Here is a 19,046-nt window from a genome sequence, read left to right as displayed (position 1 = left end):
CCATGAATGCAATCCTACAGGACATGAGGATTATATTTCCCTCGCAGTCTTCAAAGATTATTCAATGGTTTGAGTTATAATCTGCAATCTGTTTCTGGAGTTCTATTGGATTGGATGGAATAGTGGTTAGCATTTTTTAAGCAGGTAAACATCCTGATGCTCTTCCACACCATTTTCCCTACACCGCATCCTTGTGGAAAGCGAACAACTCTTACTTTTCTGGGAAACCAGTCCCAAGGTTTTTGTGATATGATTACTGTTGGATAAAACAAACCTGTGTATAACTCTGCATTCAGAATTTGCCATCTTAGGAGCTTCAAGGAACTTTTTAGGTCAAATAGTTTGCCTTTACACACTGTTCCCCTGCTGCCATCTACTGGGCTTTTCTCCTCACACTGCTGTTCTGGTTCCATCTAGTTGTGTTTGTGTAAAAGGTAGTTCACAACAACGTCAATTCTTGCAAAGACATCTTCCTGGCCTTTAGAGGTCCAGCTTTCCAAAGCACCATGACCTCTCTGACTTTCAGGATGATGATGATACTGATTGTGATGATGAAGACGGAGCGAACGCAGATTGATCAGTGAGTGACATTTGAGATTAAGCTCCGAAACCCATAACAACCTATGTGCTTCATTGAATGTTAACCAAGATGAAATGATTATGGTTTCTGCACGAAATCTAGTTTCCTTCATGGAGAACCAACAACAAGTGTTTATTTTTTTAAGTTGTAATTGCTGAGTTTCAAGATAAGGTTGAAAATTTTCCGATGAAGGATTTTGAATAAAATGTAGAAATGTTTACAATGTTTAAGGGTTAGTTTGTATTTATTTTTAATCTTATTTGTATTTTATTTTTTCTTTACGTTTCCTCAGTTCTCAATTCTGACTTTTTATTTTTTACACACTTTGACTGAGGAGTCAGTCACATGATCAGTTTGAGTCACGTGGCGAGTCGGAGTCACGTGACCGAGCCAAAACCAATCCGGGTGCAGAATAGAGGTGCAGGAGGCGTGCTCTGTGTTTCTGCCCCACACACACACACACACACACACGGTTCCGCTTTAGCTCCGGCCCGAACAACCCTCACTTTATCGTCATACTGCTTTTTCACGCGCACCGAGTGAGTAACAACTTTACACACACTATATACACTCTCCCCACACACTGATGCCGTAAAGCTGAACACTAGTGCAGGAACACACTGTAGCTATGTGCGCGCGCTGTAAACACTGTCATTTAATCTACTCCTGCGCATCATGATACTGTGTGTGTGTGGGGGGGTGATAGATAGATAGATAGATAGATAGATAGATAGATAGATAGATAGATAGATAGATAGATAGATAGAGCATCATTAGCCAACAGTAATATTTCCACAACATATTGCTAGCTTAATGCTAATGCTAACGCTAGCGGTGAGTGTAAACAGATCAAAGTTCATTAGTGAAACTGACAGAGGGAGTGAAAGAGTGATGGAGGAATGTAGAAAGAGTGAAAGAGTGATGGCGGGATATGAGTGCATAGTGTTGAAGTGAACTTGGAAAGGAGGGATGTATGAAGAGTGATGGAGTGAAAGCAGGATGGAGGGATGTGTGAAGCGTGTTGGAGTGAAAGAGGAAAGAAGGGATGTGTGAAGAGTGATGAAGTGACAGAATGATGGTAGTATGTGTGAGGAGTGATGAGAGATTTGTGATGGTGTGATTAGTAATAAGTGATGCTGTAATGAGTATTCCCTACTCTCTGATCTGCCCTACACTCTGGTATTCCTTACTCTTCGGTATTCCCTACGCTCTGGTATTCCCTACACTCTGGTATTCCTTACACTCTGGTATTCCTGACACTCTGGTATTCCCTGACACTCTGGTATTCCTTACACTCTGGTATTCCTTACACTCTGGTATTCCCTGACACTCTGGTATTCCCTGACACTCTGGTATTCCCTACACTCTGGTATTCCTTACACTCCAGTGTTTCCTACACTCCGGTGTTCCCTACACACTGGAATTTTATTTCCTACATGCTTTTCCCTACACGCTGTAATTCCCTGACACTCTGATATTCGCTACACTCTGGTATTTCCAACATTTCGGTGTTCCTGATACTTTTGTATTCCAGACACTCTGCTTTTCTCCACATCCAGTATTCCCTGACACTCCGGTATTTCCAACACTCCAGTATTCTCTACGCTCTGGTATTCTTGATACTCCAGTTTAAGAACTTTTAAAAAAATAACTGAGTTATATCCGTTTGTCAAAAGCAAGGTTGCTATCGCATATTACTCCCAAATTCCTTACAGAGGGTTTTATGAAGGGAGCCAAGGAACCAAGGTAAGGCTAGTAAAGGCAGGTAGGCTAAATGAGAAGGCCTCAGTTTTACTTTCGTTCAAGCGAAGGAAGTTAATGCCAGTCTTGATTTTATTTCTACGAGGCAATACCAAAGTGTACAGATCTGGATCTCTACTGTACAGATCCATTCTTATTTTGTTTGATAGAAAGATAGACCTGTAAATCATCTGTGTAGATATGGTAAAGAATGTCATGTTACCGGACGATAGACTCTAAAGGATGCAGAAATAATGCAGAGTAGGTAACCCAAAATATGCACACTACAAATGAGAGGAGCAGATGGAGACGAGAGGGCCATTAATACTGACTGGGAAACATCTATAGGCCAGATAAATTTTAAACCACCTGAGTATGACTCCTTGAAGGCCTACAGTGCTTCAGAGGATTTATAAGAATCTGATATATCACAGTATACATTTTTTTTCCTACACTCAGATATTCCACACATTTCTGTATCCTCCACACTTCAGTATTTCATACACTCCAGTATTTTCTACACTCCAGATTTTATACCTTAACTTTGGTATTTCAGACACTCCAGTATTGCCTACACTCCGGAATTCCCAACACCACAGTATTTCTGACACTCCGCTTTTCCTACACTTCTGTATTCCCTGACACTCCAGTTTCTCGACATGCTGCTTTTCCCTACACTTTGGTATTCTCTACACTTCGGTATTCCCTATGCTCCGCTTTTCTGTACCCTCTGGTATTCCCTACACCCCCTTTTCCCTACACTTGCTTTTCTGTATAATCTGGTGTTTCCTAAGCTTTGGTATTGTCAATGCTCCGCTTTTCCGTACACTCTGGTATTTCCTACACTTCAGTTTCAAAGTGTATTCCCCACACTTTGGAATTCTTAATGCTCCGCTTTTCCCTTCAGTCTACTTTTCCATACATTCCGGTATTCCGTACACTTTGGTATTCGCTACATTCTTGTATTCCTGAAATTTCAGTATTCCCTTCATTCCAGAATTCTCAACACTTCAGTATTTTGGACTCTTTGTGTGCATTCATGTGTGTGTGTGTGTGTGTGTGTGTGTGTGTGTGTGTGTTCCTGTGAGCACCAGTTCCTGTGAGACTAAAGCACTGTATATATAAATAGCACATGCATAGTTATTCCATACAGAGAGGTCTGTTTACAGCACAGTGTCCGATTAACAACACACACGTGTTGTGAGATGTCACACACACACACACACACACACACACACACACACACACACACACAGGGATATGGTGAACTCCATAGTATGGTTAGTGCAGCTGCTGGGTAATATTTTGTATGTGTGTATATACTATTTATTTATACTTAACCTGTGTGTGTGTGTGTGTGTGTTTCAACTGTCTGTAGGTGGAACGTGTGATGGAGTTAGTTTGGTTACCGTGGTAATGCAGTGGAGGTGTGTGTGTGTGCTTGTTGCTGCGGTGCCGTAGCAGTGTGTGTGTGTGTGTGTGTGTGTGTGTGTGATGCTGCGCTGGACGGTGTGCTTGGACGGCGGCCCTCGCAGGGTGAATCATGCCGCTGTGGCGGTTGGACATAAAGTTTACTCGTTTGGAGGTTACTGCTCGGGGGAGGACTACGAGACGCTGCGGCAGATCGACGTGCACATCTTCAACACCGGTACACCCCAACACTGCTAACATACACTGTACACATTTTCAACACCGCCAACATACACTGTACACGTTTTCAACACCACCAACATACAGTGTACACGTCTTAAACACTACCAACATGCACTGTACACGTCTTAAACACTACCAACATGCACTGTACACGTCTTAAACACTACCAACATGCACTGTACATGTCTTAAACACTACCAACATGCACTGTACAAGTCTTCAACACTACCAACATGCACTGTACACGTCTTAAACACTACCAACTTGCACTGTACAAGTCTTCAACACTACCAACATACACTGTACACGTCTTCAACACTACCAACATACACTGTACACGTCTTCAACACCACCAACATACACTGTACACGTCTTCAACACCACCAACATACACTGTACACATCTTCAACACCAAAACATACACTGTATACATCGTCAACACCACCATCATGCACTGTACATTATATTATACCCACATTTTATTATTAGAGACATTATTTTAAATACATGAGGTGCACAATGTCCATAATTCAATATTTTCTAGTAAACTAACTGTGTGTGTGTGTGTGTGTGTGTGTGTGTGTGTGTGTGTGTGTGTGTGTGTGGCCATTTGTGTGGCCGTTTGTGCCAGTGTCTCTGCGGTGGACGAAGCTCCCTCCAGTAAGGACAGGAGGTAGAGAACATACTCGTGAAGTGCCCTACATGCGTTATGGACACACGGCGGTACTGGTAGAAGATACTATTTACATCTGGGGGGGAAGAAACGACACAGAGGGAGCATGTAATGTACTGTATGCTTTTGATGTTGGTGAGGACTAAAAACACACACACACACACACACACATACACACTCTGTTACCCTGCACTTTACATCTACATGTACACGTGTCAGAAACACAGTTAAGGTGTGATTTGAGAGGTGGACACATGACCGTAACTCTGGTCCCTGCTTGGTGTAGGATGACCTGGAGGCTGGGTACTGATGATAATTCAACAGACTTCACCACACTCTGCAGGGCTTTGTGGTCCTCAGAACGACAGCTACAGTTCCAGGTGCTGATGTTTCCACTGTAGTTGAGGTCTAGAAGGACTTCTGGGTAGTTGACTTGTGAGGTTGGCAGGTTGTTGCTGATGTGTACACTGAAGTACCTGAAACTGCTCACTCCTTTTTCTAGTGTACTGATGATTGTGAGAGCTGTGAAGGCCCTCTGCTGTTCTGTTATGAAGACCACAACCGCTTTATTTGTCTTGTTAATGAGCAGGTTCTTGTCCAGACACTACTGAGACAGTCAGTTTCTTCACATAGACCTTCTCAGGTTTGTTGATAATTTAATTGAATTTTATTTGTAGAGCATTATAACAGTGGACATTGTCCCAAAGCAACTTTACAGAGATAAAGAGGTTATAAAACTTGAATTTATATGTTAGTGCCTGCAAGTTTAGTACCTCAAAGTTTATTCCTAATGAGTGAGCCAGTGGCATTGAGATTAAACAGACTACAGAAGCAAAGCCATTCTCATCTGGGTGGCACTGAATGTCCCTTCATTAAAGTTCCATCACTGTTGAGGTGTGCAGTTTTGTGAACTGTTCACTGATGCACGCTTAAATTGGTGGTGATAATTACAGTCCAAATCCAAACTTCTAGTACTTAAGTTGCTTAGTAACTTCATGGATCTTTAGGCTGTTGATGTGGAACCATCTCCATCTGCACAGAGTGATCTCCTATCGAAGGGAACTCCATTCAGAGGTAGGGCATCAGATTAATCAAGCAGATCTAAAGAGAGGAAAAGGACAGGAAAACTGGTCATTGGTACTTTAGGAGCATGTATATATGATTAGGAATGGGTACCAAGAACTGGTGTTCTTTTTAACTGGTACATAATTGGGTCAATACTGGATTACCGATATGCTTCAGGAGAAACGGTGCTGTTATCAATACTTGCATTGTTTTGTCTCTGTATACTTCAGTGTTAATAGGGACAAACTTAAACATATAAAGAACATCTTATTAATTTTTATCACCACATTATCTGTGTAAAGCTGCTTTAAAACAATGTTCATTGTTAAAAGCCATATATATAAAAAAAATTTAATTAATGAATTAATAGCGAATTAGAAGCTGCTGCTAGTCATTTTCTGTCCCTGAACGAAGTCATCATGTGGCCGTCGTTTGCTCGACGTACATGTGATTTCCATACGGTGTGTGTTTGTGTGTCATGGCAATAATGTTGAAACGTTCAAAAGTGTGGGCTCACGTTACAAAACTAAGCGACACCAATGTTAGATACAATATGTGCAATAGGAGGCAACACTAGTAATATAATAACATTTACAAACAAAACACGGTTTCTTTCTCCAGCAATGTGCTGTATTTACTATGTCTGTTATCTCCTGTCTCCAAGTGCAACTGTCCTACCTCAGCCTCAAGTGAAGTTAACATTCGTTATAAAGTCTTTAGTGTTAGTATTCTTTGGTGACACCACATTGGTTTGAAATGTAAATATACATGTATGTAAAGTATAAAATGAAAATCTAAATATGACCCCACAGGAAATGCTAGGGTAGAAATAGTTTCACCGTCAGTGAGGAATGAGACAGAGACACCCAGGAGCAGCCCATTCATCATAGTGATGTGTGGGAAGATGACCCCTGATAAAGTGGCAGAGTGTCACAGGGCTGTCACTAAATTTAAAGTAAAAGATTTATTGCCCTTCAATATAATGGGGTCAAGCTGGTTCAGGTGGAGTAGGCAATATATACTGTAAGTAAGCCTAAATGCTAGAGATGCCAGAATTTTCCATTATATTCTTTTGTGCTCCGCTCCTATGCACATGCTGTTCAAATACACTATATTAATAAAAGTATTGGGACACCTGACTTTTCCAGCTTTGTCATTCTTCCCCGAAATGTTACCACAAAATTGGAGGCACACAATGAGATATATATATATATATATATATATATATATATATATAATCATTGTTAGTTCTCAAGTTATAGAAACTGTACAGTGTATTCAGGGTGTAAATAGGGGCTCCAAACAAGACTCGCTATGGCAGCAGAACTGCAAGGGGGAGCCAAAAGGTAACACGGGCATTAGGGATCTCTGGGAGCACATCCAAATATCCAGTTCATCCAAATATCCCAGTTCACCAAAACACTCTATCTCCATAATCCCTCCAGATCTGCTCCTTTCCTCAGAAACAGCTACTGACTAAGTCTTGACTAAATAAATATGTTTTCAGCCAAGAATAAAACACTGAGACTGTGTCTGTGTCCCGTAACACTAATTGGAAGGCTGTTCCATAATGGTGAGTCTTTGTAAGAGAAAGCGCTGCCCCTGCTGTAGTGTTCATTATTTGAGGTACCAACAAATAGCCTGCACCTTTTGATCTAAGTAGGTGTTTGGGATCATAATGATACAGAAGTTCACTCAGTGCTTTTATTCTTATTTAAATGTGAACCAGTGCAGACTGCATAAAACAGGGGTGATGTAGTCATATTGCCTCGTTCTGGTAAGGATTCTTGGTACTGCATTCTGGATTAAACTGAATCTTATAGATGTACTTACTAGAACATGATCAGCCCTATAGCCAGACCCTTTTCTGTGGACTTAATGATGGTGTTGGATTTGTGAGAGACTAATACAGAGTAAAGTGTAGAGTTTAAATCACAGCCTTGGGAATGATTGAGTAATGAACACATCATCACTAAGCTCTTAAAGTAGTATAGGGTTAATGCTTGTTTGTGTGTGTATATGTCTTAGGCAATCACCGGTGGTGGACACCGAAAGTCACAGGAACAGTCCCTGGGGCGAGAGATGGACACTCAGCATGTGTCCTCAACAAAGACATGTACATATTCGGGGGATACGAACAATTGGTGGGCCATCACACAAACTAATCCTTTAATATACACACCTGCTAGTTAATACATATGCACGAGTGTCATGATATGATGTTTGTGTGTCTGTGTGTGTGTGTGTGTGTGTGTGTGTGTGTGTGTGTGTGTGTGTGTTTTTACAGGCTGACTGTTTCTCCAACGACATACACAAGCTGGACTCGATCACCATGTGCTGGAGTTTAATTAAAGCTACAGTGAGTGTGTTAGCATTAGTGCAGCACCACAGTTTAATCAAACTTAAGCATAGATTTTGTGTATGTGTGTGTTTGTGTGACAGGGAACCCCGGCGAGATGGAGAGATTTCCACTCTGCGACGATTATCGGTAGTAAGATGTTTGTGTTTGGGGGACGTGCTGATCGCTTCGGCCCCTTTCACTCCAATAACGAGATTTACTGCAATAAGATCAAAGTGTTCGACACAGAAACCAACAGCTGGCTCAACACCCCCCCTAATCAGATTCAGCCTGAAGGACGCCGCAGCCACTCAGCGTGTGAGATTACACACCACATTTCCATACACATACTCATGGTCTTTAACACCGTTTCTATGGATACAACGTTAAGACGCTGTCACTGTGATGACTAGACATACAAACCTAGCAAAGACTGCTAATGCTAAGACATAGCTCTATGACCTGCTATGTGATTTTGTGAATGCTTATATCTGATCTGTTTTTTGGGGGGTGTGTGTGTTGTTACAGTTGCTTATAACGGAGAGTTGTACATTTTTGGAGGCTACAACGCTCGACTAGACCGACATTTTAATGATCTGTGGAAGTTTAACCCAGGTGCGGTGCACGACACACACACTCACTCACACACATGCACTTTCACATGCATCCAGACAGGATCGCAGACACACACACACACACACACACACACACACACCTATAAACTCACTCTCAGATGCATTAACACTCAGGCAATAGATGGCAGTATGCTGTCATGTGTTACTAAGAATAGCACATGGTGTAGTATAGTGAGTATACTATCCACTAGATGGCGGTGTGTGTGTGTGTGTGTGTGTGTGTGTGTGTGTGTGTGTGTGTGTGTGTGTGTGTGTGTGTGTGTGTGTGTATGTATGTGTGTGTGTGTGTGTGTTTTTACAGGCTGACTGTTTCTCCAACGACATACACAAGCTGGACTCGATCACCATGTGCTGGAGTTTAATTAAAGCTACAGTGAGTGTGTTAGCATTAGTGCAGCACCACAGTTTAATCAAACTTAAGCATAGATTTTGTGTATGTGTGTGTGTGTTTTTACAGGCTGACTGTTTCTCCAACGACATACACAAGCTGGACTCGATCACCATGTGCTGGAGTTTAATTAAAGCTACAGTGAGTGTGTTAGCATTAGTGCAGCACCACAGTTTAATCAAACTTAAGCATAGATTTTGTGTATGTGTGTGTTTGTGTGACAGGGAACCCCGGCGAGATGGAGAGATTTCCACTCTGCGACGATTATCGGTAGTAAGATGTTTGTGTTTGGGGGACGTGCTGATCGCTTCGGCCCCTTTCACTCCAATAACGAGATTTACTGCAATAAGATCAAAGTGTTCGACACAGAAACCAACAGCTGGCTCAACACCCCCCCTAATCAGATTCAGCCTGAAGGACGCCGCAGCCACTCAGCGTGTGAGATTACACACCACATTTCCATACACATACTCATGGTCTTTAACACCGTTTCTATGGATACAACGTTAAGACGCTGTCACTGTGATGACATACAAACCTAGCAAAGACTGCTAATGCTAAGACATAGCTCTATGACCTGCTGTGTGATTTTGTGAATGCTTATATCTGATCTGTTTTTGGGGGTGTGTGTTGTTACAGTTGCTTATAACGGAGTTGTACATTTTGGAGGCTACAACGCCGACTAGACCGACATTTTAATGATCTGTGGAAGTTTAACCCAGGTGCGGTGCACGACACACACTCACTCACACATGCACTTTCACATGCATCCAGACAGGATCGCAGACACACACACACACCTATAAACTCACTCTCAGATGCATTAACACTCAGGCAATAGATGGCAGTATGCTGTCATGTGTTACTAAGAATAGCACATGGTGTAGTATAGTGAGTATACTATCCACTAGATGGCGGTGTGTGTGTGTGTTTTTACAGGCTGACTGTTTCTCCAACGACATACACAAGCTGGACTCGATCACCATGTGCTGGAGTTTAATTAAAGCTACAGTGAGTGTGTTAGCATTAGTGCAGCACCACAGTTTAATCAAACTTAAGCATAGATTTTGTGTATGTGTGTGTTTTTACAGGCTGACTGTTTCTCCAACGACATACACAAGCTGGACTCGATCACCATGTGCTGGAGTTTAATTAAAGCTACAGTGAGTGTGTTAGCATTAGTGCAGCACCACAGTTTAATCAAACTTAAGCATAGATTTTGTGTATGTGTGTGTGTGTGTGTTGTTACAGTTGCTTATAACGGAGAGTTGTACATTTTGGAGGCTACAACGCCGACTAGACCGACATTTTAATGATCTGTGGAAGTTTAACCCAGGTGCGGTGCACGACACACACTCACTCACACATGCACTTTCACATGCATCCAGACAGGATCGCAGACACACACACACACCTATAAACTCACTCTCAGATGCATTAACACTCAGGCAATAGATGGCAGTATGCTGTCATGTGTTACTAAGAATAGCACATGGTGTAGTATAGTGAGTATACTATCCACTAGATGGCGGTGTGTGTGTGTGTGTAGAGGCATTCTGCTGGAAGAAGGTGGAGCCGAAGGAAGTTCCCTGTCCCCGGAGACGACAGTGCTGTTGCATAGTGGGAGATCGAATCATTCTGTTTGGAGGAACAAGGTACAGACACGCACACAGTTATTTAGTGTTTCCTCTTCTTTATTTATCAATTTCATCACACTCTTCATCACAACACTCGTCACTAATCTGAAACAAACCCCAGACATGAATCAAGCCCCAGACCAAACCCCATGCTGTTTTGCACCTCTTGACTGCTGCTACTGCCGTTTGTGCACTACATTGTGTTTGTTTACTAATAAACTCTTGTTTATAGTCCTATTTTGCACATTCCTCTTAAATCTTATTATAAAATAGGTTTACTGGTTAGCGCTATGTTGTGTTTTGTGTATATGTCTGCACTGTTTTTTGTCTTCACTGTTTGCACTAGGTTGCACACGATGCACTTTATGTTGCGAGGATACTTACTTTAGTCCTTCACTCTGTTCTGTTTTGTAGCTTTATGATACTCTATGTAGTTTAATGTAGCACCAGGGTTCTGGAGGAACGTTCATAAGGAGCAGAAATAAAATCATAAAAGAGTGTGTGTGTGTGCGGGTGTGTGTGGATGATCAGGATTAAAGACAGAACAGGGTGTGAAAAACTCTCAATGGTGGCTTTAATGGTTTTCCCTCTGTGTGGCTCAGAGCAGGAAATCCTTTCTCAGCCATCACTTCCTGTAAATGCGTGCGCGCACACACACACACACACACACACACACACACACACACCCCAATGTGCTCTAACAATGCTCCATTAAGTCTGAGGAGAACCAAACACTTGAGTTTCAGATGAACAAAATTGTTTACCAATTGGATTATAATTTTTCATAACACACACTGAGCGCTGCTGAATTCTGGATTGTGATTGGTCAGTAGGTGATTGACAGTAGTGCAGGTATATGTTAAGGTGCTTGTTGAAGTTCGTTACGGTTCCTATAGTAATGGCTCATTAAGAGAGAGAGAGAGATAAAGATCCAGATATTAAAAGATTGTTGTTTTAAATCATGTAAGATGTTTGGAAGAAGTCCCCAGTGTCAGTGCTTTGTTAAAGTCAAAGTTCTACATAACATGAGCTGCTGTTGTTTTTTTATCTTATTAACCTGAAGAGAGAGAACAAACTTAAGCATCTGTGTCCATTACACAGCATTAATTGCAACTTTAAATGGATAAAAAATCTGATGCATTATTCAGTAAAAGACTCATTGCATTGCTGCTGTGGTATAAGAGTAAAAATAAAACACCCAAATGCCATTCAGTCACATAGGGCTGGAAAAGTTGGGTGTCCCAATACTTTGGCTGTAAAAAAAAAAAAAAAAAAAAAAAAAAAAAACAACATATACATGCGCATAACTGTTATAAACGTTGTGGTGTTAATGAGGTGTGAGTGTCTGTTTATGGTCATTATCAGTGTGTTTGTTTAAGTGTGTTCAAATTTTCTGCCTGAGCTGATGACTTACTTACAATCCTGTGTGTGTGTAGAGGCATTCTGCTGGAAGAAGGTGGAGCCGAAGGGGAAGTTCCCCTGTCCCCGGAGACGACAGTGCTGTTGCATAGTGGGAGATCGAATCATTCTGTTTGGAGGAACAAGGTACAGACACGCACACAGTTATTTAGTGTTTCCTCTTCTTTATTTATCAATTTCATCACACTCTTCATCACAACACTCGTCACTAATCTGAAACAAACCCCAGACATGAATCAAGCCCCAGACCAAACCCCATGCTGTTTTGCACCTCTTGACTGCTGCTACTGCCGTTTGTGCACTACATTGTGTTTGTTTACTAATAAACTCTTGTTTATAGTCCTATTTTGCACATTCCTCTTAAATCTTATTATAAAATAGGTTTACTGGTTAGCGCTATGTTGTGTTTTGTGTATATGTCTGCACTGTTTTTTGTCTTCACTGTTTGCACTAGGTTGCACACGATGCACTTTATGTTGCGAGGATACTTACTTTAGTCCTTCACTCTGTTCTGTTTTGTAGCTTTATGATACTCTATGTAGTTTAATGTAGCACCAGGGTTCTGGAGGAACGTTCATAAGGAGCAGAAATAAAATCATAAAAGAGTGTGTGGTGTGTGTGTGTGCATGAGTGTGTATGTTTGGTGTGCGGGTGTGTGTGTGTGTGCGGGTGTGTGTGGATGATCAGGATTAAAGACAGAACAGGGTGTGAAAAACTCTCAATGGTGGCTTTAATGGTTTTCCTCTGTGTGGCTCAGAGCAGGAAATCCTTTCTCAGCCATCACTTCCTGTAAATGCGTGCGCGCACACACACACACACACACACACACACACACACACACACACACACACCCCAATGTGCTCTAACAATGCTCCATTAAGTCTGAGGAGAACCAAACACTTGAGTTTCAGATGAACAAAATTGTTTACCAATTGGATTATAATTTTTCATAACACACACTGAGCTGCTGAATTCTGGATTGTGATTGGTCAGTAGGTGATTGACAGTAGTGCAGGTATATGTTAAGGTGCTTGTTGAAGTTCGTTACGGTTCCTATAGTAATGGCTCATTAAGAGAGAGAGAGAGATAAAGATCCAGATATTAAAAGATTGTTGTTTTAAATCATGTAAGATGTTTGGAAGAAGTCCCCAGTGTCAGTGCTTTGTTAAAGTCAAAGTTCTACATAACATGAGCTGCTGTTGTTTTTTTATCTTATTAACCTGAAGAGAGAGAACAAACTTAAGCATCTGTGTCCATTACACAGCATTAATTGCAACTTTAAATGGATAAAAAATCTGATGCATTATTCAGTAAAAGACTCATTGCATTGCTGCTGTGGTATAAGAGTAAAAATAAAACACCCAAATGCCATTCAGTCACATAGGGCTGGAAAAGTTGGGTGTCCCAATACTTTTGGCTGTAAAAAAAAAAAAAAAAAACCAACATATACATGCGTGCGCGCGCGCACACGCATACACACACACAATGTGTTATAAACGTTGTGGTGTTAATGAGGTGTGAGTGTCTGTTTATGGTCATTATCAGTGTGTTTGTTTGTGTGTTATTGCGACTGAGTCATCACTCTGTGTGTGTGTAGGAAACGAGCTGGGGATTTATAGCGTTTAATTGTGCAAAAAGTTCAGTCTGATACTGAACAGACACACACCATGCGTACACACATTCGCGCACACACACACACGTTTATGATATTTACCTAAAGCAGTAATCTGTGGGTGATAATGAATGGGTTTAGTGACACACCATAAAGCTGTGTTTGTGTGTATGTGTGTGTGAACATTGTCACCTTTAGTTCAGGATGCTCTACAGCTCCATAAAGCCTCATTTACACTCTGAGGAAGTGTTCGCTGTGTGTGTGTGTGTGTGTGTGTGTGTGTGTGTGTGTGTGTGTGTGTGTGTGTATATATAAAAGTGTTAGAGCAAAACAGAAGTATAATGGTTAAACTTGTTACATGTATGTATTCACTCATTCACTCTTACCACACACAGACACACATACAAACACACACATTACTTTTATATATATATATATATAATGTATACATATATATATAATGTATACATATATATATATAATGTATACATATATATAATGTATGCATATATGTGTGTGTATATATAATGTATACATATGTGTGTGTATATATGTATATTTGTGTATGAGTGATCTGCAGGAAGCGAGGATAATACGAGGTAATACCCAGAGTACAAACATTAATGTAACATGATGCTAATAATAGCACACAGACGTACGCACACACACACACACACACACACACACACACACACACACACACACGCACTTTAAGATTGTGTGCTGTAAGAGCAATGTGTCTGGGATTCAGATTAGTGTGTGTGTGTGTGTGTGTGTAAACAGACCTGCTGAGCTGCAGAGAGGCGTGAAATTCTCCCCGATTTATGAGCACATCAGCACATCACCCACACCGGGAAACATGACACTCTGAGCACATCATTGACACACACACAAACACAGGCACACACATTTTTATACACTCACACAAGGTAATGAAACAAATTATGAAATTTGGAGAGAGATTAAAGTCAGAGCATCTGTCACACACACTCCAGTATAAGGTATAACCCTTCATTTGATTATCAACCTGCATCATATGGCCATAATATCTTTGTCTTCATTATTTACTTTGGGACACCATGCAATTACACACACACACACACACACACACACACACACACACACACACACACACACAGTAATGTGTAATTACCTCAGTGTCATTGGTTTTCAAAATATTTTTGTTCATAGATAAAACTTCCACTTATAACAATCCATTTATGATCATGGCACAGGACAAATATAATAAACACTCTTCATTCATCTGATCCATTAGAGCAGTTTTAACAACCCAGTACCCATCAGTACTCCTCAGTACCCCTCAGGTCTGCTTAATACTCCTCAATACCTCTTAATAACCCTCAGTACTCCTCAGTTCCGCTCAATTCCCCTCAATGCTCCTCATTACCACTCGATACTTCTCAATATTCCTCAGTACCCCTTAATACTCCCTAATACCCCTTAAATACTCCCCAGTACCTCTCAGTTCCAATTATTACCCCTCAATATTTCTTAGTACTCACCAGTACCCCTCAGTTCTGCTGAGTACCCCTCAATACTTAACAGGACCCCTCAGTTCCACTCAATACCCCTCAGTACTCCTCAATAATCTTCAGTACTCACCTGCACCCCTTAGTTCTGCTCAGTACCCCTAAGAACCTTAATTTCTGACCTACACACACACACACACACACACACACACACACACACACACACACACACACTGCTCTGTGTGTGGGTGTTGGTGTGTGTGTCCATCTGGACAGAGATGATAAGCCCTTCCTCAGGAAGTTATACTGCACAATAATGATTTCCTGTAAGGAAGAGGAAGAGCTTCACACACTAATGATGACAACACACACACTATATATTTACTTTTATTCTGTAGTGTAGGTCCTCTACTTTAGAACACACGTTTGTATGTGTATGTGAGAGTGTGTGTGTGTGTTTGCACGCTGTGTGTGTGTGATGCACATTGGAACACAGTTGATTACTAAAGGACACTTTCCCACCAAAACAGAGAGCTGTGGATCACGTGACAGAAAGAATGAAAAATATGTGAATGTGAAGAATATAAAGCCTGCTTAAGGACGTGAATGCTTAAGATCTTCTGTTCTGCCAAGAAAAACTTATTCCATATTTATATTACTCATCTGTGTAATGATCAGGGTTATGGTTAAATACTATAAATCTAAAACACACCCAAGGGATATGAGGAGCTGCAGTAGTAACACAACTTTTGTGGAGTTCATACACCATTTATGAAGCTGTAACTTTTTCATTCCAAACCAAAATTGAAACATTGATCCACAATGTTCCTGCTAACACCACACCTGACGTTGTGTATTCGGGTGACGAGACTGTGACAGGCAGGACTGCTGAACCTATAGCTGCAATTATTGTGTATATTTTTTCTTCCTTCTCACACACACACACACACACACACACACATGCTACCACACACATGGTGGAGTGGAGTCAGGAAGGAAAATTATTTCACTGGAATGTTCACACTGTGTGTGTGTGTGTGTGTGTGTGTGTGTGTGTGTGTGTGTGTGTGTGTGTGAGTGATCAGTTGGTAACTCAGCGCTACTGGCGCTGATAGTGTTATCACTCTAATCCGCATTGATCTGATTATCAACACTCAGATAAAGTGTATATCTGTGTGTGTGTCTGTGCTGTGGCATTTTTTTTATTATGATGTCTGCTGTCTGCACCACGGGGTTGTTCAATTGTCGAATGGGATTGGTCAGGCTTGTATAAAAGATAGTGTTTAACAGAGTAAGAGAGATCATCGTGGGCATCAATCAGATTGGAGGAAGGTGTGGTTGAAGTGGAATAAACGCTTTAGAAAATAATACACTCCAGGATGATCACCAAGCATGGATTATTTTTGTTTCCATCTTTTTAACACCCTTTCCTTCTCAATGCCTGTAGGACTCAACTAGTTGAGCCATATGTTCCTGTAAAACCAAGCAATAGGTTCCACTAGAACTGAGCTATAGTTTCCTGTACAACCATGGAGCCATGGGTTCCTGTAGAGCTGAGCTATAGGTTACTGTAGAACCGAGATTTATTTACCAGTAAAACCGAGCCATAGCTTCCTGTAGAATCGAGCTATTGATACCTGTAGGACTGAGCCATAGGTTCCTGTAGAACCTAACTTTAGTTCCTACAGAACTGAGCCAAAGGTACCTGTAGAGTTGAGCTTTAGATACCTATAGAACTACACCATAGGTTCCTGTAGGCCTGAACCATAGGTACCTGTAGAACCGAGTTTTAGTTCCTGTTGAACTAACCTATAGGTTCCTGTAGGACTGAGCCATAGGTTCCTGTAGAACTGCACTTTAGTTCCTGTAGATCTGAGCCATAGATTTGGTGTTTTTGTTAATCCAGTCAGTGTTGAGATCCTCGGCCATTACAGTGTTGTGCAGTGAAGTGTGGTGTGGTGTCTGGGTGCTACTGGTTGCGTGTGTGCTGTTGGTTCTGGTGACTGTGGTGTTTGTGTTGGTGTAGGAATTTCCTTCTGCAGCCCACATTCACAATTTTAAACATGTTGCACACCAGGGGTTCCGTTCTCACTTTGAGTTTGGACTTCAGGAGATTGTCAGAAGAGGTTGGTGAGGTAAGTGAGGACGTTAGTGAGGACGTTGGTGAGGTGGTAAGTAAGGAGGCTGGTGAAGAGGTTAATGAGGAGGGAGAAGAGCAGTGGGGAGAACACAAATTCCATGCACTTTCTCATTCCTCATCTGGCAGCTACACTGAGGAGGAACATGAGGACGTATGGAGTAATGTAAGAACAGTTATATTAAATGTACAGTCCACTTATTCCACTACATTTCACTACAGTGCACTACCTCACAGATGTAAATGTAACCCTATGTTTATTTTTTCTCATTCACCTTTAACATTTTAACACACAGTGTCTCTTCTCTCTCCATCTCAGTGCTGATGATGTTTTTCTAAAGCCTTTTAACCTGTGTGTGTGTGTGTGTGTGTGTGTGTGTGTGTGTGTGTGTGTGTGTGTGTGTGTGTAATGAGTTCACCAGCTGTCCCTTGGGGAAACACACTCTCACACTCGTGCTCTCAGCCACTCTTAACCTCTTTACACACTCGTGTGTTTATTTAGAAAAGATTAGGAGCGTAAAAGCCTTATATCCAGAGAGACATGCAGATGCAGAGATGGCGTGTGTGTGTGTGTGTGTGTGTGTGTTGGAGAGAGTGTTGTGGCAGGAAATGTCGGTATTGTGGGTTTTTGACTTCCTGTGTGGCTGTTTGTTGTGACCGTCTTCACCTCACCATGTGGACTTGCTGTTGCTGTTTCTCGCTTTCACCTCAAGAGGACATTTCTGTCCACACAGGACACTCAGGGTCACGTTCAGTCCCGAGTCCTGATACTGCACTGTTGCAGCTCTCTCCTGGTGGATCTGCTTCTGAGCTACATGCCACCTCTACAACTGATCCAGCCACAAAAGCTGCATGACTTGTGCTTAGGTTCTCCCACACCTCCCCAGTGCTCCACTCCTCCACTGGCTTCCTGTAGCTGCTCCTCGCTTACTGCACCCGTAACCAGACCAGCACTCAGCTACCTCCCAGCTCTTATCTTACCCCACACTCCTCCATTCATCCCTCTATCCTCTACCATTCCTTCACAGGCCACTCCATCTTCTACTATTTCTCCACAGGTCCCTCCATCCTCTACCACTCCTCCACATATCCCTCCATCCTCTACCACTCCTCCACATATCCCTCCATCCTCTACCACTCCTCCACATATCCCTCCGTCCTCTACCACTCCTCCACATTTCCCTCCATCCTCTACCATTCCTCTACAGATCCCTCCTTCCTTTACCATCACCACAGATCCTCTATGCGCTACCACTCCTCCACAGATCCTCTATTCTTTACCACTCCTCCACAGATCCCTCCATATTCTACCAATCCTCCACAGATCCTCTATGTTCTACCACTCCTTCATAGATCCCTCCATCCTTTACCACTCCTCCACACTCTCTCAATACTCTACCACTGTAAATGTGAAATGTAATTGTATTAGGGCTACTGCACAATGCTGTAAATGCTGTGTGTGTGTGTGTGTGTGTGTGTGTGTGTGTGTGTGTGTGTGTGTGTGTGCGTGCGTGCGTGCTTGTATGTGTAAATTGTTAACCTATGTGTTGTGTATTTATTTACAGCCCGTGTGCAGAACAGGGAATGGGTGATGAGTTTAACCTGATGGATCATTCTGATCTCTACATCCTTGACTTCTGTAAGTGTACACTACAAATAAGTGCACTTCCTCTGTACAC

General features: G+C 41.8%; 1 protein-coding gene and 1 long non-coding RNA gene across 5 annotated transcripts in view; one reads left to right on the top strand and one right to left on the bottom strand.

Moving 5' to 3' along the window:
* Window positions 1-414: 414 nt before the first annotated feature.
* klhdc3 (kelch domain containing 3) overlaps window positions 415-19,046 on the top strand; it is a 21,083-nt gene continuing 2,451 nt past the window's right edge. Inside the window, exons 1-9 of one of the 3 annotated variants that reach the window (XM_046870797.1) lie at window positions 415-580; window positions 3,699-3,968; window positions 4,605-4,781; window positions 7,740-7,855; window positions 7,999-8,070; window positions 8,154-8,367; window positions 8,578-8,664; window positions 10,622-10,727; window positions 18,933-19,006. In XM_046870797.1, the coding sequence (XP_046726753.1) occupies window positions 3,815-3,968; window positions 4,605-4,781; window positions 7,740-7,855; window positions 7,999-8,070; window positions 8,154-8,367; window positions 8,578-8,664; window positions 10,622-10,727; window positions 18,933-19,006 (1,000 nt within the window). In that variant the 5' untranslated portion in view covers window positions 415-580; window positions 3,699-3,814. Of the gene's footprint in view, window positions 581-991; window positions 1,120-3,698; window positions 3,969-4,604; window positions 4,782-7,739; window positions 7,856-7,998; window positions 8,071-8,153; window positions 8,368-8,577; window positions 8,665-10,621; window positions 10,728-12,145; window positions 12,255-18,932; window positions 19,007-19,046 lie in introns of those variants that run through there. The other 2 variants (XM_046870784.1, XM_046870792.1) reach the window with 2 other exon arrangements.
* Window positions 5,297-16,249, bottom strand: LOC124399689. Of its 2 annotated transcripts, none has more exons than XR_006928275.1 (4): window positions 15,364-16,249; window positions 14,526-14,607; window positions 12,124-12,237; window positions 5,297-5,747 (listed from the first exon to the last, which is right to left on the bottom strand). It is a non-coding gene; the product is annotated as an uncharacterized LOC124399689 (long non-coding RNA). The 2 variants fall into 2 exon arrangements; XR_006928274.1 differs by having other exon boundaries at window positions 12,128-12,237.

Source organism: Silurus meridionalis, chromosome 2 (genome assembly GCF_014805685.1).
Source record: "Silurus meridionalis isolate SWU-2019-XX chromosome 2, ASM1480568v1, whole genome shotgun sequence".
NCBI classification, from domain to species: domain Eukaryota; kingdom Metazoa; phylum Chordata; class Actinopteri; order Siluriformes; family Siluridae; genus Silurus; species Silurus meridionalis.
The sequence above is the reverse complement of the archived record's forward strand: the minus strand, read 5'-3'. Positions and strand labels throughout refer to the sequence as shown.